Source organism: Vulpes vulpes, chromosome 7, assembly GCF_048418805.1.
Source record: "Vulpes vulpes isolate BD-2025 chromosome 7, VulVul3, whole genome shotgun sequence".
NCBI classification, from domain to species: Eukaryota; Metazoa; Chordata; class Mammalia; order Carnivora; family Canidae; genus Vulpes; species Vulpes vulpes.
This window is the reverse complement of record NC_132786.1, coordinates 22,634,026-22,658,472: the sequence shown is the minus strand read 5'-3', so window position 1 is coordinate 22,658,472 and position 24,447 is coordinate 22,634,026. Positions and strand designations below refer to the sequence as shown.

General features: G+C 42.9%; 1 protein-coding gene across 1 annotated transcript; it reads right to left on the bottom strand.

The window, feature by feature from the left end:
- Positions 1 to 2,498: 2,498 nt before the first annotated feature.
- On the bottom strand, positions 2,499 to 15,461 carry HTR5A (5-hydroxytryptamine receptor 5A). Its single transcript, XM_025993743.2, has 2 exons — positions 14,332 to 15,461; positions 2,499 to 3,401 (listed from the first exon to the last, which is right to left on the bottom strand). Exons 1-2 carry the CDS (start codon positions 15,085 to 15,087, stop codon positions 3,069 to 3,071), a joined length of 1,089 nt encoding a protein of 362 aa, XP_025849528.1. The 5' UTR covers positions 15,088 to 15,461; the 3' UTR covers positions 2,499 to 3,068.
- Between the last annotated feature and the right edge of the window lie 8,986 nt (positions 15,462 to 24,447).

The window sequence follows — 24,447 nt, the reverse complement described above, 5'->3', positions numbered from 1 at the left end:
TTGTAGGGCTCCACCTGCGTCAAGATGACTCTGACCCTGACCTTGACCCCATCCTGTGTTGCTGTGTTTGGCCACTTTAGCAAAGTACCACAGACCAGGCAGTTTAAACACACAAAATTCATTCTCCCGTTTTAGAGCCCGGGCATCGGAGATCATGCTGCTGTAGGCTGGTCCCTTCCCAGGGCTCTCTGCCTGGAGTGTGGATGGCCGTCTTCTCCCTGTGTCCCCCCCCCCCCCCGTGGCTGTCCCTCCATGTACCTGTGCCCTCACCCCCCTTCTTATAGGGTCACCAGTCACCCTGGATCGGGTCCCACCCTCCTGACCTCACTTTACCTTAGTGGCCTCCACATGTGTCATGCCCTCTAGGACTGGGGGTTGGTTAGGACATCACACACGAGTTCTGGGGGGACACAACTCAGCCCGCAACACCCCCAGGTTTGGCTCCAGCCAAGCTGGAGAGACTGTCATATTGAATGCCACCATCCTTGAGTGTGCCTGTCTGGGTCGGGGGCTGGACCCCCCTCGTTCCTATCAACAGAAGCTGCAGTACAGCCAGAGACAGCGTCTCCGGGCACACAGTACGGGTCAGCACGAACAGAGCACTGGTGTGAGGCTGGGTGACCCCAGGGCTGCAGCGCCCTCAGCAGAGAGCTGACCTGGCCCTGCACCCCTCCTGGGGCTGCTGGGGAAGGGGACCCTCATAGGTAGAACTGAGCATCAGGGCTGCAGGTGGGCACCAGAGTGCGGCTGGGGGTGCTGGCACAGTCACCACCCCAGTTCAAAAACATTTTGGTTTGCGTTTTGTCCTATTTCCCACTGAGTCATCCGTAACTTTGAGTAGTGAAACAGAAGCAAAATAATTCTTTGGTTGCTACTTCTACCTTCAGTGGGCAGTGTTTCTTGCCCTGGAGTGGCATATGCAGAGCATTTCCTACGATGTGTATTTTAAGTGACATCTGGAAGGCGTAAAATATGAACTGAATACTCACCGTAACAGGACTTACGCATCTCACAGAAATATTAATGACCTCGGCAAGAGACTGAAATTAATATTATGACAACCTATTTCTCCAGCAAAGTGCACAGAATCCTGGGGGAGTCTGGAGTTTTTGAAGCCACCAGACAAACATGGCACATTTTCCTAAAGCCTCACTTTGCTGAAAAGTTTGAGGGAAATAAACCTTTAAAAAACAGGAAGACAAACATTGAAATTACAGAGTATCATGAATTTCACGAGAACTTTCAGATAGAACAGACTTTAAAAATTTTGCCCTTGGCTACGACAGTCTATCTACAGGTTCCCCATGACTACTGTAGCCTTCTCTGTTAACGGAGACTAGTGAAATTTTGGAAGCACTTCCTTTACTATAATACTAGAATCTAATAGGATTTGGTGGCCTCTCTGGTTCCAAGGAATAGCGGGGAAGGTACCTCAAGTAAGTGAACAATCTGTATTTTAAAATATTTGTGGGCCTGGCCCTTCCACAGATATATACAGAAGGAAAAAAAAGAAATCTAAGAATGTTTCCAAGGAAATCCTTCCATGAATTTGCTTCAATGCCTGGGTAAGAGGTTTGCACTTAGCATTGTCAGGGATGACCTCACAAAAACTGTGCAACATTTCCTCATCTTGCTCACATTCTTTGAGTAAGGAATCTTCGCAGTGAATGCAAGGCTAAACTTCCAAGACTACAAAATAACATAAATTTTCTACTTTTGAAATTTTGGTATAATTTATTATATACGAAAGAATACATGTTTATTATAATAATTCAAATATTATTATATAATATAATTATATGATATTATATAATATGTAATTTTTAAATTCATGCATTCAAAGAATCAGGGACATAGTGGACCACAGCCAGTTTTATTGTCTGAGACCTTTACCAAGTTTTGTGTAGTGGCCTGGATTTAAATGATCATATCAACACTGTACTATCACTTTATTGCCTTGACTCATTTACATAGAAGGGTCACATTATAAGGAACGGAGGCTCACTAGTTGCTAGTGTTGACCTCATAGCATCGGTTCACACACCAATAAAAAGACAGCAAATTAGCCAACTGTCCCTCTAAAGTGTACGTGTTTGGTGAGTGTAGCTTTACAGCCCTTGGTTGTGAAACTCTACTGAGGTAAATCATCCACGTTGTGACAACTGTTTTCCTCTAATCCCATGGTCCAAGGACAGAGTCTTTGTCCTGCAACAGCTGAATAAATTCCATACAAATAAAACCCATAGAAAATAAGCACATTTGGCAGATTCTATGAAACCACTGGATTTAAGTATTGTTCATATGTAGTTGCTTCAGAATGGAAGGAGGTATTTGACTTGATTTTTAGTTCCTGTTCCAAGTCGATGGGTTGAGTTTTAGAATAAACTAGCCAATGGGGACATTCACCACTTCCATTGGTGTGTGTGTGTGTGTGTGTGTGTGTGTGCACGTGCACGCATGAGCATGGTTGCCACAAACAAAGCCAATATTCACTGGTCTTGCAGCTGTGACTATGTACTTTAATAGGTTTAGAGACAATATTTTGTAGCCAAACATTGGAACATACACAATAAGTACTAGGGTATACTCACCAGGACCATAGAATGGCATTTCAAAATAAGGACTATTCCAGAAAACTGGGAATTATGGTTTCCTACCCCTCGGATGTCCCCATTCTGACTTCTTCCTCAACATTTTCTATCCATTCTCAACCTGTTCATGTTGCTTGATTTCTTCCCTCTTATCTGCCTTGTTTGACTTCTCTGGGGCAAGGACAATGACCACGCTGGAGTGGATTTGGGGGTGGAATGGGTACTTTGTGGGCAAAGTCTGTGGCTGTTAGGTGCCAAGTGAGAAATAATAGGTAATTTAGATCAATAAGGTTGCCAAAATTGGACTGTGAAGACCCACATCCCTACCTAGGAGTATGGAGGTGAGGGCCAGTTCTGAAGGCAACCCTGGAAAACTTCATGGGCTTGCCTTTTTCATGTGGTGCTGTGTAGGGATGGGGAAGTGGATGGAATTGGAAATTTCACTGAGTTACTCATTCTTATGCCCAGGCGCCATTCTCAGTGTTGCCTAGAAAAGAAATTCTTGAAGGCGCTATTGTAGTTCTTGTTGAATGCTGTATAGATCAGGGGGTTAAAGAAGGAGTTGGAGTAGCCGAGCCAAAGGAAGATGCTCTTCCAGATGGCGGGGATGTCACAGGAGCAGAGGGGGCTAATGAGCTCTGTGGTGAAGAAGGGGATCCAGCAGAGTGCAAACACCCCAATGAGGATGCCCACCATCAGGGCAGCTTTCTGGTCTTTCTGTTCCCTCCACGTGTCTCCTTCTGTCTGGAAGGTGACGGTGGTGTGGCGGACAGTGAACACCATCTGGGGCTGCTGAGTAGAGGTCTTTGCCTGGAAAAGATAAGCAGAAGCTTCATGAAAAGCCAGCTTCTTATGCCTGTCAAACACGTGGAGGCTGAACTCAGACCCTGGTGCCTGGATCCTATGCACCGACTTGAAGAGAAGGTCCTTGATGGAAGAGAAGGGAAACTGGCAAACTGCAGAGCCCACCCTCAGCTGTGAAAACATGGTGACAGAGCTGGGGTGCTTGTTACATCTTAGAAATGGAAGGAAAGTGGGAGCATCCACAATAAGTGTGATGAAGTTGAATTCCCTATTGCTGCCTACTCAGAGAGGAAAACCGAAATACACTACTATACAGGTCCTTCAGTATGTTTAATTTAGTGACAAAGGTACACGAGAGTAATCAAAAGGGTACTAAATTCTTACCAAATCCTTATACAATTAAAGCCTGATTTTCTGAAATTTTAATAACTTTCTGTGTTCGTGTGAATCCTCCCTAAATATTCTAGAATTTTTCTTCTGGTTTCAGTTTCCTACAACTGTTTGGGACAGTTCACTCACCAGGACACTTATCTCCTTCAGGGCTTTTTCTGTGTCCTTCTCCCCTGGTTTTCTTGGAAAATAGACCCCAAATTCTTGGAGTCTCCCCAGTTGGGTGTTCCCAGGTTCCCTTTGGATAGGTTTCTGCAAAATCAGTCTCTATGTTCCAGGCCCTTCCCAGAGAAGTAGGATTTCTGGGCATTTCCCTCCATTTCAGTCCTTTGACTTACATCTTTGGGGAATGAAACTAAGGAATGTCTGATGAGAAGGCAGCCTAAATATGGAGAAATTACAATGGGTAGATTTACCAAACTAGCAAGTTAACTGGTCCAGTTAGGATTTGGGACAATTTCTGGGCCAGTCGATCATTCGCTAGAGGGTGAGACTATATAGACATTAAATATCATTCTTCCCAACCCCAGCATTCTGTGACCCCAGTACATTTGCAAAGGAAAATCACACAGCTCTCTCTCATGCAGCACACAACCTTTTAGGCAAAAGACCAGGTCAGAAGGTCATTCTCATTAACCTAACCCACTTAACCAGTCCATGGCCACATCTGTAAATTGGAGTCAAAAGAAATCAACTTATTTGTCATATAAAATAACTGCGGTATAAATAGGAACACTATAGTTAAGGTAATAGTAGTTGATATGTGAATTATTAAATTTGTATGACAGCCTTCCTGTCATTTACTTGAAGAACAGTGGAACACCAAGCATTATACAATAAAAAAGAAGATCATGGGGTGCCTGGGTGGCTCAGTCAGTGAAGCATCTGTCTTTGGCTCAGGTCATGGTCCCAGGATCCTGGGATTGAGCCATCGGGCTCCCTGCTCAGCAGAGTCTGCTTGTCCTTCTCCCTCTACCCTCCCCCTCTGTTTGTGCTGTCAAATAAATAAATAAAACCTTAAAAGAAAAAAAAAAGATCATAAATATTGGAACAAAGAGTCCACAACACTGCAACTCTTAAAGACATACATAAAATGAAAAGTGAAAATCTCTCTTTCTATACCCTAATCTCACCCTGAGATGGAAGCATAGCAAGTTTTCTTATGTTATTAGTGCATGTCTGGTATTGCAGGAAATTCATTTGCAAAAATGCATACTATTTAGTTTCATTTTTCAACATAAAACAGAGAAATCCACCAATTTCTTGATAAAATTCAATCCCCAAATGGCATTGGGGAAACCATTTTCCCCTACTTTCCAAAGATGGAAATTGAAGGAAAATTCTGGTCCTGACTGTCGATCAGCATCGATATTTCTCTTGGTTCAGCATTCAACACTAAGTCACTTGACTGAGAAAGAGGGTCACTGATTCAAAATGGTTCTTCAGAGGGTCTGCTGGGAGGAGGATCTTTGCTGTTTGGGAGGACCTAGGTTTCTAGTTGTCTAATGTCTTATGGTCACTCACCCTGTGGCTTTCTGACTCAGGGACTCCAAAGCGCTTTGCTCTCTGTTAATCAATGATGGCAATAAAGCACCTAACTGAGTCTGGAGAATTGAATTCTATTAATTACTCTATCAATTACTCGACATGCTCATTAGATTCACAGAAAAAGAAGTAGTAGGGTAAAGAAAATGAGAATTCAAGCCAAATTAAACTTTTCTTAATTATCTTTGTAACACTGTATCTTTTACAGTGAGAATTGTGCACATATCTCACAATTTAGGATTCATACATAAATTTTTTCTAAGTGAACAATTAGCCTCATCTCTCCAAATGAATGCATTCTTTGGGGGCACATGTACTTATGTTCCAGGCTACTCATTTTTCCAAAGTGGTTATATGCTAAATAATAATTGGTTATTCATAAATCTAGTATGTTTCTTTAATTTCCTCTAACCATTTGGCTTCACCTGCCTACTAATATCACAGATAATCAATAGATTACCATCAGTAGTGGGTACTGAAGTTCAGAGATGAAGACTCTTACATTAGAAGTGTGGTTTTGGGGTGCTTTGCAGAATAGACCAGACCACAGTCAGAATGCAAGATGGACAGATAATCCAGGATGCTTAAGCTAGAAATGGTCTTACACTTTAAGGGAGGACTCCACAAGGGAAAGAGTGAAAACATTCTTCAAACTTCCCAACAAACTTAGGAAAAGACGGGATTCTTCTGTAGCTTTGGTAACAAGAAGCCTTGTTACATGTTTAAATATCTTCTGTTGATCAGGAACAGTACAGCTCTGTGAATGTACACTTGCATACCAACCAATCCATGGCTGCCCTTGCTTCTGAAAGTCAGCCAATTATGGTAGGCTCACTCCAATAAACCCTTCTCTGAGTGCCAATCCATTGATGACAATCTCACCAAGTAACCCCACTTTAGGGTGACGTCTGTTCACTGCCCTCCAGGTCCTGGACTCCATGCTGTCCCCAGTCCCCATAGATGGTCAGCATTCTGCTCTGCTCTAGAGACAGTACTTGACAAACAGCTTTTTTCTTACTGTAGTAAGTAATAGGTTTGGCTTGTATTTCTATTTCAGTTACTGTGCAGTGCTTGCATCATCCTTAGACAGTTCTAGAGAGTCCACTGAGATCATTTTGAAGACCCTCTATTTTGAAGGTCTGCCATGTTTGGACCACAGGTGCATTCACTGCACGCAGAGTCTGCAGCCAGGGGTACCAGTCTCAACATCTCCAACTGGCCCTGCTGGGCATTTCTTGCTCTCTGCATTTTGTTATCCTAGGACTTGTAACCAAAAGTGTCTTCATTTAAGGTCTTTAGGCTTAGATTTATGTATCAAGTAACTAGACCTTTGACAGAGATGTATACCATTTGCTAATGAACTTAGATTTTTGGGTAAGCCTCCTAGATCTCTTGTCCTGGAGGTGTACCATTTAGCAAATATTTTTGTTATGCCATCAAAGTACTTATTTTACTGCCAGTTGCTTTGCTTTTGCTCTTGTCTATATGTGCAAAGTCTTTGGTTTCATAGGGTAATTTTTTTTTTCTATAGGGTAATTTTTAAACCCTTTTCCTGGAGAGCCTTTCAGTTGAATGTAAAAAGGATTGCCTGGTAAGGCATTGGCTGGAAAAGCTTCTAATCCATTCCAAGCCAGACCTGAGGGCTAATGTTTTGAGGACTGTTAGACCTAAGACCAATTTGTGGGAAAGCAATTAATCAAACTTTGCTTTAGGTCCTTTACAAAATTTGAGGGAACTTCCTGTCTTCTTAATTTGCAAAAGAATGCCACTTTGTTCAGTTGGATTACACCTCAATGAATATTGGGTTGGTGATTGTATGGCCCCTTGCTAGTCTCTGGTCAGGGATCCTGAGACACTACTCATAGGCACAGACTGTTGACCAGCCATAGAAGCTCTTTCTTATGTGTCATGGTTTACCTAAGCCGAGGTCTTGATTTTGTCCATTAGAAACTTTGACTTCCTATTTTAAAGTCCACTATAATCCTAACTTTGTGCTTTTCTTGACAAGTGCCTCTTTTTTTTTTCTTAATAAGGAACTCTTGACCAAGTCAAAATCAATAAACTAAGCCATTTAAGAGCCATAGAAAAATTAAGAGAAAAATACCAAACAGTTAACAGCTGCTTTAATTGTTATGTTAAGGCCTTAAAGAAAATTCTAACCTAAAGTAGTCTCAAAGATTGTGTAACAGTCCCAAACCCACCCACCTTGTATACATATGTCTTGCATATTTCTTTTCTTTTTTTTTTTTGTCTTGCATATTTCTATTCAGCTTCGCCTGACGTCCTATATGCACTGTCCTTTCTTTAGGATTTTCTCAGAAAAAGCAAAGTCACAAGGTAAAATTGCCAGATAAGGAGTCAAATCTATAGATTTTCAATTAAAACCCTGGTCTAGAGTTAAGGGCTATGATTTAGAATTTTCCTAAAGAGAGAAAGTAAAAATAAAAACTATTATGGAATTTAGAACTACATGGGAGTATTGAATAAAATTCTTCTTGTCCTAGACAAATCTGTACCATGAATGAAGTTCATTGAAGTCTCCTCAGATGGGGAAAAACGGATCCTTAAAAGTAGAAGGATAGAAAAGAGAAGAGCTATATAACACAGCTATGAACATTTTAAATATAAAAATATATATTTTTATAAATATTTTTAAAATATTTTTATTTTTATTTTTTCCCAAATCAATTTCAGAAGCCCTTCTTTTTGTTAAATTTTATTTATTTATGTGAGAGAGCATTTGTAGAGAGAGAGAGAATCTGAAGCAGATTCTGCACTGAGCATGGAGCCTGACATGGGGCTGAATCCTACAACTGGGAGATGACGACCTGAGCCAAAACCAAGAGTCTGATGCTTAGCTAACTAAGCCACCCAGGTGCCTCTCAAAGCCCTTCTTTTAACCCTGAGCCAGACTTAATAAAAAGAAAGGATAAAGGGCCTACATAAACAAAATCATGAATGAAAGAGGAGAGATCATAACCAATACCATGGAAATACAAATTATAAGAGAATATTCTGAACAATTATATGCCAACAAATTAGACAAGCTGGAAGAAATGGATAAATTCCTAGAAACGTATAAACTACCAAAACTGAAACAGAAATAAATAGAAAACCTGAACAGACCCATAACCAGCAGGGAAATTGAAGCAGTAATAAAAAAATCTCCCAACAAACGAGAGTCCAGGGCCTGATGGCTTCCAAGGGGAATTCTACCAAACATTTAAAAAAGAACTAATAGGAATGCCTGGGTGGCTCAGCAGTTTAGTGCCTGCCTTTGGCCCAGGGTGTGATCCCGGGGTCCTGGGATCAAGTCTCACATCGGGCTCCCTGCATGGAGCCTGCTTCTCCATTCTGGCTGTGTCTCTGCCACTCTCTGTGTGTCTCTCATGAATAAATAAATACAATACAATACATACATACATACATACATACATAAGAACTAATACCTATTTTTCTAAAACTGCTCCAAAAAATAGAAATGGAAGGAAAACTTCCAAACTTATTCTATGAGACCAGCATTACTTTGATCCCAAACCTAGGCAAAGATCCCACCAAAAAGGAGAATTATAGACCAATATCCCTGATGAACATGGATGCAAAAATTCTGAGATACTAGCCAATAAGATCCAATAGTACGTTAAAAGGATTATTCTCCACAATCAAATGGGATTTATTCCTGGGCTGCAGGGGTTCAACATCTACAAACCAATTAACATGATACACCACATTAAAAAAAAAAAAAAGATAACCATGTGATCCTCTCAATAGGTGCAGAAAAAGCATACGACAAAACATAGCATCTTCTCTTGATAAAAACCCTCCACCACATAGGGATAGAGGTAATATACTTCAATATCATAAAAGCCATGTATGAAAGACCCACAGAGAATTATCATCCTCAATGGGGAAAAACTGAGAGATTTTGCCCTAAGGTCAGGAATATGATGAGGTTGGCCACTCTTAGAACTGTTTTTCAACATAGTACTAGAAGTCCTAGCCTCAGCAATCAGACAACAAAAAGAAATAAAAGGCATCCATATTGTCAAAGAAGTCAAACTTTCACTCTTTGCAGATGACATGATACTCTATGTAGGAAACCCAAAGACTCCATCAAAGAATTGCTAGAACTAATACAGGATTTCAGCAAAGTTGCAAGATATAAAATCGATGCACAGAAGTCTGTGGCATTTCTATACACTAACAATGAAGCAGTAGAAAGAAAAATCACGGAATTGATCCTGTTTGCAACTGTACCAAAACCCATATGATATCTAGGAATGAACTTAACTAGAGAGGTAAAAGATCTATACTCTGAAAACTGTAGAACACTTGTGAAAGAAATTGAGGAAGACACAAAGAAATGGTAAAACATTCCATGCTCATGGATTGGGAGAACAAATATTATTAAAATGTCTATGCTGCCCAAAAAAATCTATACATTCAATGTAATCCCTATCAAAATACTACCAGCATTTTTCATAGAACTTAAACAAAAAAATTTTAAATTTGTTTGGAACCAGAAAAGATCCTGAATAACCAAAGTAATATTGAATAAAAGCCAAAGCTGGAGACATTACAATTCTGGACTTCAAGTTATATTACAAAGCTGTGATCATCAAGCCAGTATGGTACTGGCACAAAAACAGACACAGAGACCAATAGAACAGAATAGAGACCCCAGAAATGGATCCTCAACTCTATGGCCTATTAATCTTCAACAAAGCAAGAAAAAGTATCCAATGGAAAAAAGTCTCTTCAACAAATTGTGTTGTGAAAATTAGGCAGCCACAGAAGAATGAAACTGTACCATTTTCTTACACCATACACAAAAATTAACTCAAAACGGATGAAAGACCTAAATGTGAGACAGGAATCCAGAGGAGAACACAAGAAGTACCTCTATGACCTCAGCCACAGCAACTTCTTCCTAGACACCTCTTCAAAGGCAAGAGAAACAAAAGCAAAAATGAACTATGGGGACTTCATCAAAATAAAAAGCTTTGCACAGCAAAGAAAACAGTTGACAAAACTAAAAGACAACTGACAGATTGGGAGAAGATATTTGCAAATGACATATCAGAGAAAGGGCTAGTATCCAAAATCTATAAAGAAGTTATTAAACTCAACACCCCCAAAATACTCAAATAATACAGTTAAGAAATGGGCAGAAGACATGAACAGACATTTTTCCAAAGAAGACATGCAAATGGCCAAGAGACACATGAAAAAATGCTCCACATCACTCAGCATCAGGGAAATACAAAACCAAAAACCACAATGAGACATCACTTCACACCAGATTGGCTAAAATTAACAAGTCAGGGAACAACGGATATTGGTGAGGATGCAGAGAAAAGGGAATCCTTTTACACTGCTGGTGGGAATGCAAATGAAAACTTTTTTTTTTTTTAAAGATTTATTTATTTATGATAGACATAGAGAGAGAGAGGCAGAGACACAGGAGGAGAGAGAAGCAGGCTCCATGCCAGGAGCCTGACATGGGACTCCATCCTGGGACTCCAGGACTGCGCCCTGGGCAAAAGGCAGGTGCTAAACCACTGAGCCACCCAGGGATCCCCACAAATGAAAACTTTTAACTCAAAAAGTTAAAAATAGAAACCACCCTATGATCCAGCAAGTCCACTAGGTATTTACCCCAAGGATACAAGCATAGTGATTCAAAGGGTCACCTGCACCCCAATGTTTATAGCAACAATGTCCAGAATAGCCAAACTGTGGAAAGAGCCCAGATTTCCATGAACAGATAAATGGATAGAGTAGACGTGATGTATATGTATGTATATATACTCACACAAAATGGACTACGACTCAGCCATCAAAAAATAAAATCTTGCCATTTGCAATGATGTAGATGGAACTAGAGGGTATTATGCTAAGCAAAATAACTCAGTCAGAAAAAAACAATTATGTAATTTCACTCCTATGTGGAATTTAAGAAACAAAACAGAGGATCATAGGGAAAGGGAGGGAAAAATAAAATAAGACAAAATCAGAGAGGGACACAAACCATCAGAGACCCTTAACTCTGGGAAACAAACTGAGGGTTGCTGGAGGGGGGTCGGGGGAGGTGGGGCGATGGGGTAATTGGGTGATGGGCATGGAGGAGGGCACGTGATGGGATAAGCACTAGGTGTTACATGCAACTGATGAATCACTAAACTGTACCACTGAAACTAATAATACAGTATATGTTATTTAATTGAATTTAAATAAAATTTTAAAAAAAGAAGAAAAAAGAGACTTATAAGATGATGTCAACCCACCTCTCCCTCTCTCAGTCCTCCAGTAACTGAACTCCATGCTTCCCAAAAATTCCATTTAAGATTAACACTGGGGGCACCGGGGTGACTCAGGGGTTGAGCATCTGCCTTCAGCTCAGGTCGTGATCCCAGGGTCCCAGGATTGAGTCCCACATCGGGATTCCTGCAGGGAGCCTGCTTCTCCCTCTGCCTGTATCTCTGTCTCTCTCTCTCTGTCTCTCTCTCTCTGTCTCTGTCTCTCATGAATAAATAAATAAAATCTTTATTAAAGAAATAAGATCCACCTTGTTCTCTGCTCAAAGTGATCGTGTCTGGCCAGCACAGCTCTGCCCCATGCTAGTAAGCAATAGATTCAGCATTATCCTTTAATGCTAGATCTTTGGTAGTAGTTTCATCATCCTTTGTCCAGAGCAAGGCCCATCTCTCATGTTGCCAGTTCCCATTTCAGTGTCTGAGAGAGGTTAGGTTCTCAGTATGTATTTGAAGAAAACTCAGCAGACAAAGAAGCAAGGAAGAAGTGTTGGGATTCCCTAGGTAACACAGCTAGTTGGTGGTAGAACTGGATTTAGAAACTTTAGCACCTGCTACCATAGAAAAAAAAATCAGGAAACCTGGTTTATAATTCATCCTTCACAGAAACAGTGCAGCTCTGAATCATTTGGAGGCCTTGCAACACCAAGGAATATTTTCTTAATATTATATGGCAGAGAGAGTGAAAGCCTGCATCACTTCATAGTAAGCTCCACAAGACAAAACTGACTGCTTTTCCTTTTTTTTTTTTTTTAAGATTTTATTTATTTATTCATGAGAGACACAGAGAGAGAGAGTCAGAGACACAGGCAGAGGGAGAAGCAGCCTCCTCCCAGGAAGCCTGACACAGGACTCGATCCTGGGTCTCCAGGAACACACCCTGGGTCGAAGATGGTGCTAAAATAAATGTGAAACCGCTGAGCCACCCGGGCGCCCTGCTTTTCCTTTTCAAGCTGTGTTTGGTATTGACTGCAAACCATTTACATAGATAATCATCTTGGCAGAAGAGGGTCCCTGCATGGAGGGTCTTCATAGGGGGCTGCTGTTCTTGTTCCTGGCCCAGAGCTGGGGTGGATTCTCACACATGTGGAAGCTCCAGGCAGTTTGGTGCTGCCACTGCTCAGAGCCATCAGATCAGCCCTCTTTGTTCAGGATCTGATAGATCAGGTTTCCCAAATCTGGCACTATTGTCATTTTGCTCTGAATAATTTTTTGTTGTTGCGGGGGCTGTCCCGTGCATAATGCAATGTTTAGCAGCATCCCTGGCCTCTACTGAGCCAGCATCCCTTGGCTCTCCCCCAAATGTTGATAATCAATAAAGTCTCCAGACATTCTAAATGGTCCCTGGAGGGTCAAATCACCTCTGGTTGAGACCATTGTTCTAGATAAAAGGACAGGTAGCCTCTGACCCCCTTTCCCTTCTTCTAGAATGATGCACTCTCTCCCCCCTTATCTACACCTCTGGTCCCTCTGAGCTTGATTGATTGGTTATTGTTAGAACTAGCTACTGATCTGGAAAACACAATCATATTGCAGCACTCACAATAGGTGTCTATGTCCCTCACTAGAGGGAGCTCTTCATGGGCAAAGATGATGTCTTTATCATTCTTTGCTCCTTGCACCAAGCCCATAGTATGTATTTAATATGCTTAATTGAATTTATGTTATCCCAGAGCCAATAAGAGAAAATGAGGCTGTGTAGGTTTCTGATCTAACTTGAATATGTGAGTTAGGTTCAAGGGATCACCTTGGCAATGAGAGCTGGTCAGGGGAGAACAATCCCCATATCCAGTCGTTATATATTTCCTGACTCTGGAGTCATCGGGTTGGGTTATTAAACAGTTAACAACAAAACAGGCAAGCATGGTGGAGAGAGGACAAGAAAAGAGCCCTCACAGTCGCTGTAGATTGTTTTGCTGAAAATGCCACTTGTAAAGAGCTGGAGAATTGTCTGCCTTAGATTTTTAATTCCTGCTGTAGCCTGTTAGGAAAGGCCAACAAGTGATCCCCCCCCCCCCCCCACTGCATACAAAAGCCTGATGGGCCTGGGGATAGACCCAGAAAGTAGCCCCACAGGCAGTGGAAGTAAATAACAAAACCAGGCTCTGAAATAGCAGCTAAACATCTTGATAATCTTGCTTCAGGGGAGGAGGATGAGTGGAATAGCAGGTTGTAATCCAGGAGATACTATGTTTTTGCAGAATTGGTGGCTTTAATTTGCAAAGAAAAAATAGACCGGGCTAAAACATTAATCTGTTTTGCCTGATGTTTAGCCATCTTTCTGCCAAATCACGTCACCATCTGTCCCTTCTACTCCTCCTTGAGCACTCCACTCTAGGTGCAGCAAGCTGCAAGTTTATCTAGTGGAGCCCCAGACACTGGCTTCATCAGACCTTCCAAAGGGTTTTATGGAATCACAGAATTTTAGAGCCACATGGGACCGTGTGGGGGTATGTAGTCATTTTATATATGGAAACAATCCACCAGAGATGGTAAAGGCCATTATTTGCTCTGTGATGCTGAGCACGTTGGTGCAAAGTCTCTGATGCTTTCTCCCAGTCTACCGCTTCCCCTTTCTCCCTCCCCTCTCCCCAAAAGAAAACCACAAAGTTCACTTTCTACAAACTTTGGAGTGAAAGCCTGAAGGAGCCCAGCGAAGTATTTACACGCATCCCTGGAACACCCACCTCCACAGCCTCCGTCAAGGGCGAGACGCTGTTGGTCTTCCTGGAGCCCACGCGCACCTTGGCGGCCTTGTAGATCTTCCAGTACACGAAAAGCACCACGCAGAGCGGCAGGTAGAAGGCGCCCACGGTGGAGAACACGGTGTAGGAGGGCTCGCGGCTCACCTGGCACTCCTCGCTGCCCTCGGAGTAGGTCTCCCCCCAGCCGAAGAGCAGCGGCGCCAGGGAGATCACCGCGGACAGCGCCCAGGTGAGCAGGATCATAACATTGGAGACGCGCCTGCGGGCGCGCAGCGTGTATTCCAGGTGGCGGGTGATGGACCAGTAGCGGTCCAGCGCGATGGCCGTCACGTTCCAGATGCTGGCGGTGCAGCAGAGCACGTCGCACGCGATCCACAGCTGGCAGAGCCGGCGGCCCAGCTGCCAGCGGCGGCCGGACAGCTCGTGCACCAGGCTCAGTGGCATGACCAGAGCCGCGACCAGCACGTCCGAGATGGCCATGGACGCCACGAGGTTGTGCGGAACACGGTGGAAGGTGCGCACGCGGAGAATGGTCGCCAGCACCAGGAGGTTCCAGGAGAAGGTGGCGGCCACCAGACAGCCCAGCAAGGTCAGCACAAGCACCCCGAAGACGGACAGGAGCGGCGGGCTGGGGCGCGGGGCTTCCGAGCCGGCGCCGGAGCCGAGGCTGCTGTGGTTGGCCTCCGAAGGGGCCGGGGTCAGGAGGGAAAAGTAGGTGAGGTTCGCGGGCGAATCCATCGTGGGGTCGGGCCAGCCCCGGGGCCAGCCCCGGGGGGGTGCGGAAGGGGCGTTCAGGAAGGCGGAGCAGCGCGCAGCCACCTGGACGTCTGCAGCCTCGCCGGTGGCCGGAGGCCGGAGGCCGGGCTCCCGGGGATTGCAGCCCGGACTGGCCCCCGCCTCCCGCCGGGGAGCGCGCGTGGGGGACGGCGTGGCAGGGCGGAGAAGGCTGGGCTGCGGCTGGCGGCTGGCGGCTGGCGGCCGGGCCCTCCTGGGCTTCCACCTCGGCGGGGGTGGTCGGGTGCCCAGGGCGGGCGGCGGCGGGGCGTCCCTGGAGCGCCCGGGCCGGTGCGTCAGAGCAGGACTCTCGCCTCGTCGCCTCCCCGGGCGGCGGCTACAGCCTCAACTCCGAGCCCCGGGGCAGGGGGGGCACCGAGGGCCCCGCTTTGTGGGGCCTGCCTTCCGCTCTCGCCCCTCCCCGTCTGGGGCCGCGGCGCGGGCGCGCCCATCCAGACCTGCCTCCTCAAAGTGGGGATCCAGCCTACGTAAGGCGTCAGCTGACAGGTCGCCTCTCCCCGCCTCTCCCCGCAGCGCGCGGGTGCTGTCCTCGGTGCTGCCGCCTCGCCCACCTGGGCGCGGGGCCGGGTGCTGTCCTCGGTACCGGCGCTGGTCCTTCTCTCTACGAGCCCTGCGCGCTTCCCCGGTGGATCGAGGTTACCAATGCGCCCTCCTGGAAACATTCCTCGGCCCCCCCACCCCCGCCCGCCCATCCAGGTCCTTCCAGGGGTGGTCTGCATACCTGGAGTGGGTCCTCAGCTTTCCACGGGGGCTTACATTCAGCATACGTGTTGGAGTCAAGCGTCTAGGATGGTATCGCCCGCTTTTCTTCTCCTGAAGATGACAGTACATGATTGCGTCCTTCCTACACAACACCTGGTGCTTCCCCCTAAGGGGTAGCTTTCCTTTAAGGAAAAAAGGGCAAAAAAGAAAAAAAAAGAAAGAAAGAAAGAAAAAAGGCAAGATAGCACTTACTGTCCTTCCTAGAGAAGGCTGAGGGAACCACAATGTTTCAACTACGTCCTCAGAATCACAGAGAAGCTGCAGTCTTTTCAGTGGTCCCCATTGGTTTTGCTTCCTTTGAGGGGCAACACTGGATACCAGTTGTTACAAAAATCCATCTTGTTGGAAAGAAAGGGGGCGTGTTTAACTCTTTCCCCACATACACACTTACAACTATATACACATCCATAGTAACTGGGAAAAGATCAAAAGCTCCGACCCAGAAGTTATGATGGAAAGCACTCCACAAAGGGAGACATGGTATCACAAGATAAACTAAAATAAGAGAGACAACATGATAGAAAGGAATATAAGACGGTGTTAAGAATTTTTAAAGTGCATGTAATTGGTATTATGAATCCTAGGCATTCAAGTGGTTGGCCACAAGTTTAGCCAAGGTTTTTTTTTTTTTTTTTAACTATTTGAAAATGAGAAATATGTTTTGTTACAAGATTCAATTTCTTTTTTTTTAATTTTTATTTATTATTTATGTATTATAGTCACAGAGAGAGAGAGAGAGAGAGGCAGAGACACAGGCAGAGGAAGAAGCAGGCTCCATGCACCGGGAGCCCGATGTGGGATTCAATCCCAGGTCTCCAGGATCGCGCCCTGGGCCAAAGGCAGGCACTAAACTACTGCGCCACCCAGGGATCCCCAAGATTCAATTTCTAACAGAATGCAATAAGTATCAGGAGAATGCACCGAGAAGAGAGAAGCTCCTTCACTGGGACCCAGCGAGTGACGCCCGCTGTTATGAAATGTTGATGGAAATACTCTTCATTAAATACAAGATTATTCACAGAGCTGCTTCACCCAAGATGCCTTAGACACAGCTGATGGTGGCTTCCTGTGTACAGTGCTGCTGTGTGTGGCTCTAGCTGAGGGGAAAACTTGTGTTCATTCAGAGAACATTTACCTTCTTGAAGCTATAGAAGCAACAGGAATAAGATGTAAACTATGAATCTTCATCTTTGAAACAAATACTGTGAACAATTCTACATTCAGTTTTAGGGACCCATGACCTGGAATAAGGGTGGCCTGCATATCCAGTAGGCAGCAGACCTTGATGATGGTATCTCCTGATACAGATCTTAAGAGGCATCATGGATTGCAAGCATATTCCTCACTGGCGCTGTATGCAACAGCTAGCAGTCTGCATTGACAGTTAAGTAGGAGGCTGTCAAATAAGGGGCCAAGCAAGGGATAACTGAGGATATTTTGTAAAAATTGGAGTGTCATATAGATAAGAATGCAGTCAAATGCTCTCACAAAGAAGAAATCCAATGGGGGTATTTCCAGGAGAACCAAATTTTTTTGAGGAATTCTGGTTTATCTCTTAAAGAAACAAAAAGAGAAATCAGAACATTTCATTTTTTTATCTTAGAACACGGCCATAATTTTAACTTGAAAAAATATATAAGCAGGTATAGAACTCCCACCTGCCATAAAGCACCCCTGAAATGTCAGTTTTGAGGAGTAGAATTTCTTGGTTTACCACCTACTGACTGAATTGTTTTCCCTTCTCCTTCAAAATTCTTGTGTTGAAGTGTTAACCCCCAGCACCTCAGAATGTGACTGTATTTGGAAATAGGATCTCTAAAAAGATGGTGAACTTAAACTGAAATTCTTAGGGTGAGTTGCACTGGTATCTTCACAGAAAAAGGGAATTTAGACACACAAAGGGATACCAGAAATGTGTGTACACAGAAGGAAACCACACAGGAATACAGCAAAAAGGTGGCCATCTGTGAACCAAAGAGAGAAGCCTCCAGAGTAGCCAAACTTGATGACACCTTGATCTTGAACTTATGGCCTTCAGAACCGTGTTAAAATAAATAAATAAATAAATAAATAAATAAATAAATAAATAAATAAATAAATAAATAAATAAATAAATGGAAATTACTGTTGCTTGAGCCACTCAGTGGGTGGTATTTTGTTATGGTAGCTCTCACAAATGAAGAGAGAAAAAAGACATATGCAAAAGACATATGCAAAAAATACAACCAAGATGATACACTGCATGGGGGTTTTATAGACACAATGACAAATTACAGGCCATCTACTGAAACACATCTTTATAAAATGTAGTATGTGCCCATGCTAGCAATAACTAGGTGCAAGTTCTGTTGTCTGTTGAAGTGCCTCAGAACTCATGAGTCAGTCATATGATTGGCATATAGAAAAATGTTGATTGTACATTTTTTATAACAAGAAGGTATGCGTCTATTTGATATAAGTAAGAGCTTAACTGCAAACTAAGATTCTTTTTTTTTTAAAAAAAAGATTTTACTTATTTATTCATGAGAGACAGAGAGAGAGAGAGAGAAGCAGAGACATAGGCAGGAGGAGAAGCAGGCTCCCCATGGCGAGCCTGATGTGGGATTTGATCCCAGGACCCCAGGATCACGCCCTGAGCCGAAGGCAGACACTTAACCACTGAGCTACCCAGGTGTCCCTACAAACTAAGATTCTTAATTACAAGTTTAAAAATGAGAAAAACTGGGAAATGCAGAACATGACCTTATTCTGCCCTACTTGCAAGGATGGAGGGATAACATTTTTCCTACCCACCTAAACTATTACAGTTTTATAAGACTCATAAATCATTAAAGCATTATTGTTATACAAAATCTATATTATAAACCAGGCATCAGGGGGATCCCTGGGTGGCTCATGGGGATCCCTGTGTGGCTCAGCAGTTTAGTGCCTGCCTTTGGCCCAGGGTGTGATCCCGGGGTCCTGGGATCAAGTCTCACATCGGGCTCCCTGCATGGAACCTGCTTCTCCCTCTGCCTGTGTCTCTGCTTCTCTCTCTCTCTCTCTCTCTGTGTGTGTGTGTGTGTGTGTGTGTGTCTCATGAATAAATAAATAAAATCTTAAAAAAATAAATCAGGCATTAAATAAGTATCCCTGTATGATCATACCTCAAACAAATTTTAAGAAACGGTTATCTCTATTTTATTTATTTTGAGAGAGAGAAAGAGAGAGCATGGGAAAGGGGGAGGGGCAGAGAGAGAGAGAGAGAGAGAGAGAATCTTGAGCAGGCTCCAAGCCCAGCATAGAGCCTAAATGTGGGCTCTATCCCATAACCCTGAGATCTTGACTTGAGTGAAAATCAAAGTCAGACACTTAACCAACGGAGTCACCCAGGTGCCCCTATTATTCCCACTTTATAATTGAGAAAATGGAGTCCTAGAAATGAAGGAACTTGTCCAAAATTACATGAGATTTGAGCCTGAGTGTGGCCCAAGTGTGTGCTCTTGATCAGTATGTTTTACTCTACTAATAATCAGGATTTCACAACAGTTAACTACATAGGCTAAGCCTTTGTCTTCATTAATCACTGCTATAACAAAATACCACAAACTGTGGCTTATACAACAGAAATTTATCTGCTCATGGTTCTGGAACTCTGAGATCACAGTGTCAGCATGGCCAGGTTCTGATGAGAGCTCTCTTCCTGGCTTTCAAACATTTGGAGAGAGAGAGAGAGAGTGAGAGAGAGATCTCTTTCTCTTCTAAGGCCACAGTCCTGTTGGATAAGGGCTCCAACCTCATGACTTACTTTAACTGTGTAAAAACTATCTCCAGATACAGTCACATTGGGAGTTAAGGCTTCAACATATGAATGGGGGGATACAATTCAGTCCATAGCAGACCTAAGAGGCCACTTAATGGTAATGGAAAGACCAAAACAATTTACAGAACTCAGTGTTATTCCCAGCCAATTTTTCCAAAGGTGATAGAAGATAAAAATAACCAGAGGAGCCATTCTGCATGGTCTTTTAAAGGCTTACCTTCTCCACATGCTTAACAATGGCCACAAAAATCCAAGCTTGCTATGTTGTCAAGAAGAAAATGGAAATGGATCATGGATAGAATGAATAGCATGCACCTAGGCTACATTTTAAGAGATCATGGTCCTCACACTTTTAAAACAATTGCTTACCCCTGTTTGTATATAAGAAGTACATTTTTTCTTCATCTAGTCTACTTAAAAGTAGAAAACAACTGCAAGTCACAATATACTGACAGCTGAAGAATATGGTGCTGGTGGAGATCCTATGCTTCATTCAGAGTGTCTCAAACTCCATACACATTCTATGACCAGAAGAAGAGATGTGCTAGTTCTAGATTATATATAATAGAGTGTGTTTTTCCCTTTTTCAAAGGATAAAAGAGTACAAATAGAAGTTATTTTCAGCCTAAACCCGCACTGACTGCCTTACGTGCACCTGCAGTACATGTGCCTAGTTTGGAGACTGCTAACTATGGGTCATTCTCAGGGTCCATCAGGATAGGACAACACACATACACTTGGTCAGGGAGAACAGATAGCAAGAGTGACAGGTCATCATTCAAAGCAGCACCAGGGCAGTAAAACACCTGCTACACCCTTTTAGCTTGAGCACAAACTATTGGCCCCTCATCCTATGTCATCCTGAGTGAACTACATGAACTGGTTGACTATTCCAGTCACAGCCAATTCATTAGGCTGAATAATTAATTCCTCATGTCAGACAACTTCTCTTTATTTTTGTTTTCCTATCACACCCAACAGAGCCTAAAATGTATTAGGCCCTATAAATATTTTCTGAGAGAACAAAATCAGGAAAAAAAGATCTCCCAAGTAAACTACTGTTTTTCGTGTCTAATGTAGGCATAATTAAAGCTATCTGAGTGGAAACACTAACATAAAAATTAAGAAAATGTCTAACCTCAGAGCAGTGATGCTGTGCTTTTTTTTAAAAAAAAAGCACAATTATTCTGAATAAGGTGAAGTCAAGAATAAATAGATGCTAAATTGTTATCAAAATCTTATAAAATAAGATCAGGACAGGGTCATGGAAGTCGTGGCTCTCGCGTAATATTGTTCTCCTCCCCTAACTACTACAACAAATGACAAGGTCGGAGTGACCAGCAGGAGGCGCCCATTAACAGTGAGCTATGGAGATTGTGAATGCAACACAGCAACCATGGAGATAGATACCTCATCAGCAAGAGTATAGCACTCAAAACAAACCAGGCATTGACAATGAGGAGGCTGATGGTAGATAACACTAAGAAAAGAGCCACACTCTTCTGCCCAGGGATCACACCAGAACCACTTCTCAGGCTCAAAACCTATGAGCTGAAGGAGAAGGCAGACACCTATGATGAATGACCCTACAACATAGTACTAGGTGTACTCAGTAGAAATAGCCTTGGTCCTCCCCTCAAAGAGCTGACAGCTATATTCACAGATAACTGTGCATGGAGGATAGGAAATATCTGGACCTTCTGAGGACTGTTGGACTGAGGACTGTTGGACACATTCTGAATTGACACTGAATCCAAAGTACCACTATGGTCTCCTTGTCAGAGCAGGAGCAATTGGAGGCCAGCCAATAAATGGAGGCCTGGTCAATCAGAGTAGATGCATTGGGTCAGTGGACCTTTCCTAGTGGTTATTTCTCCAGTTTCCAAGTATAGAATTAGAATGCATTTATGATAGTTGGTGGAACCCCACATTGGTTCATTGCCCTATGTGATAAAATATATTATTATAGGGAAGGCCAAGAGGGAGACTCCAAAACTCCTCCCCTACCCCGCAGCCAAGATAACAACACAGCTGAAGGGCAGAGAACAACACAGCTGAAGGCAGAGATTATCACCTCTCCTGTCTTACCCGCATGCAATTACCTACTTAATCCCTACAACATCAGTTGGATCCTGGCAGATGACAATGATCCACCACAAACTTAATCAAGTATTATTAGCACAGTTATACAGTCCATGCAGGTCCAGCTGAATTGGCATATCTGCTGGAGTGGATTAACACAGCTTTCAGTACCTGGAATGCAGACACTGATCTGGCCTCTGAGCTATTTTCTGTTCCCATCAGACAGGACAATCAAAGCAGCTCATACTCGCTTGAAACAGCCAATGGCAAACATCTATGTTCTTGCTCCAGGGCTACGTTAACTTTTTTCTTTCCTTCATGAAAGGGTCTGAAGGACCCCGAATCATCTAGATTAATGGTTTTCAAAGTATGGTCGATAAACCCCAAGAAGCCTCTCAGGCCCTTTCAGGAGGTCTACAAGGTCAAAACTATTTTTATAGAAACATTAAGATACTGTTGCCTTTTTCACTGAGTTGACAGTTTCAGTGAGGGTGCAAAAGTGATGGGTGAGTCAACCTGTAGGCACCTGAGCACAGATCAGAGCAATGGAATGGAATTATAGCAGTAATCACTGGCACTCCTGCCCTACACTCAACAGGAAGGAAACAAAAGAAAAAAATGCCAGTTTCACTTAAGTATTAAGAATTTTTCTTAAGGAAGAATTAACTATATTAAATTACATTAATTATAGTAATATAATTTATTACATTATAATCAATATATTAAGTTATATATTATTAATATTAAATCTTGGCCTTTGGATACACATTTTTTTAAAGTCAGTGTAACACATTAGAAGGTGTGCATACAGCATTTCCCGTATGCACCTAAAGAAGATGATTGTCTTAAGGAAAAGGACACATGCGAGTGTTTGATTTGAAATAATAGCTTTTTTAAAAAAATGAAACATCATTTTTACTTGAAAGAACTACTGACAGATAATAAACTTTCATTACTGAGTCCTGGGTGTTTGGCAGATATTTTCTCAAAATGAATGAAGTGAGCCTTCATGTCAGGCAAAACAACTGATAGTGTTTGTTACTCATAATAAAATGCGAGCTTTCAAGTGAAAATTAGAATTTTGGAAAACTCATATCCACCACGGTGAGCTTGACAGCTTCCCAATACTTAAGGACCTTTCTGATGAGATTGGTGGTGTATTAACAAATGTGAGTTTTTGACATTATGTAATGAAATATGTCAACATCTGAAAGATCTGGATAATTCAGTGAGCCAATGACCAGTCCATGATGCTACAAAATCATAAAGGGATAGAGGATCCATTTCAAAAGGCCAAATAGACCAATGGACTTTAATCTAACAGAGTATAATGGATTTCAGATTCTACCTCATAACAAACCTTTAAGAAACTACCACGTATTGAGTTTTGATATACCATCACAGGAAAATATCCATAATTATCTATTATAGACTATTAAAATACTCTTCCACTTTTCAGCTATATATTTCTGTGAGGCTAGATTTTCTTCATAAACTTAAACCAAAATAATGTATCACAACAGATGGGATGCAGAAACAGATATGAGATTCCAGCTGTCTTGAAAAGATTTGCAAAAATGTTAAATAATGCCACGCAAATTTTTTTTCAAAAATATGGTTATTTTTCCTAAAGACATGCCATTTGTGTAAACATATAATGGGTTTGGGGCACCTGGGTGGCTCAGTGGTTGAACGTCTGCCTTTGGCCCAGGGTGTGATCCTGGGGTCCTGGGATCAAGTCGTACATCGGGCTCCTTGCAGGGAGCCTGCTTCTCCTTCTACCTGTGTCTCTGCCTCTCTCTCTGTCTCTCATGAATAAATGAATAAATAATCTTCAAAAAGCATATAATGGGTTTATCATTTTATTGCTAACAGATTAATATGTAAGTATGTTTTAAATTTGCCTGTTTCAATTTATATTCCAGTGAATATACATAGATATGACTCATGTAAACAAAATCTCTTTGGGATACTCAATCTTCTGAAGACTGTAAAGGAGCCCTGAGACCAACACTGAGAAGTGCTGTTGTCAGCATTCATCAGAATGTGACAATGGCCCACTGTGTTAGTGCAGAATATCGATAGAACTGGATGGCGGTATGCTAGTCCTTGGTAAAGTATGTGTGCTATAACAGGTAGGGAATAAACCTTTTGAGGATCCAGACAGTGGCTGTATCAGGGAAGATGTCAGGGATCCAGTTGTCTGGGACATGGCAGGAGCATTCCTTCCAACGTAAAAGAAAAAGTACTGCATCTGGGACTTCCCAGCACTAAAAGGGAAGCATAGTTCATGGTAGGCATTTTGGGTGCCACAGGAGATCCATTCTACACTTGAGAGCACTGCTCTGATTCATATACCCAGTGACATGAAAAGGCTGCCAGCTGTGGTTGGAGCTAAGAGCAGGAGAGGGATCTACCAGAGGTCCTGGTGCCAGGGAGAGTAACTCTCCTGCTTGGGCCCTGAGATGGCAAATCTTATGGTACTAGATGCACCTGGAATGGGAAAAGACTGCATGTAGATTTTGTAGTAGACACCAACACAAGAGTGACAGTGTCAACTCCTAGGGTTCCGATACAAGGTCATGCCATGTGCACAGAAAGCATTATACCTTTGGAATAGCAGCTTGTGATGTGCTAGGCTTCAGCAGAGACAGAGC

Coding starts and splice junctions, on each gene's coding strand:
- HTR5A (XM_025993743.2), bottom strand. CDS start 15,087: ATGGATTCGCCCGCGAACCTCACCTACTTTTCCCTCCTGACCCCGGCC. Junction 3,402..14,331: donor CCTTGACGGAGGCTGTGGAG/GTGGGTGTTCCA, acceptor TATCTTTTCCAG/GCAAAGACCTCTACTCAGCA.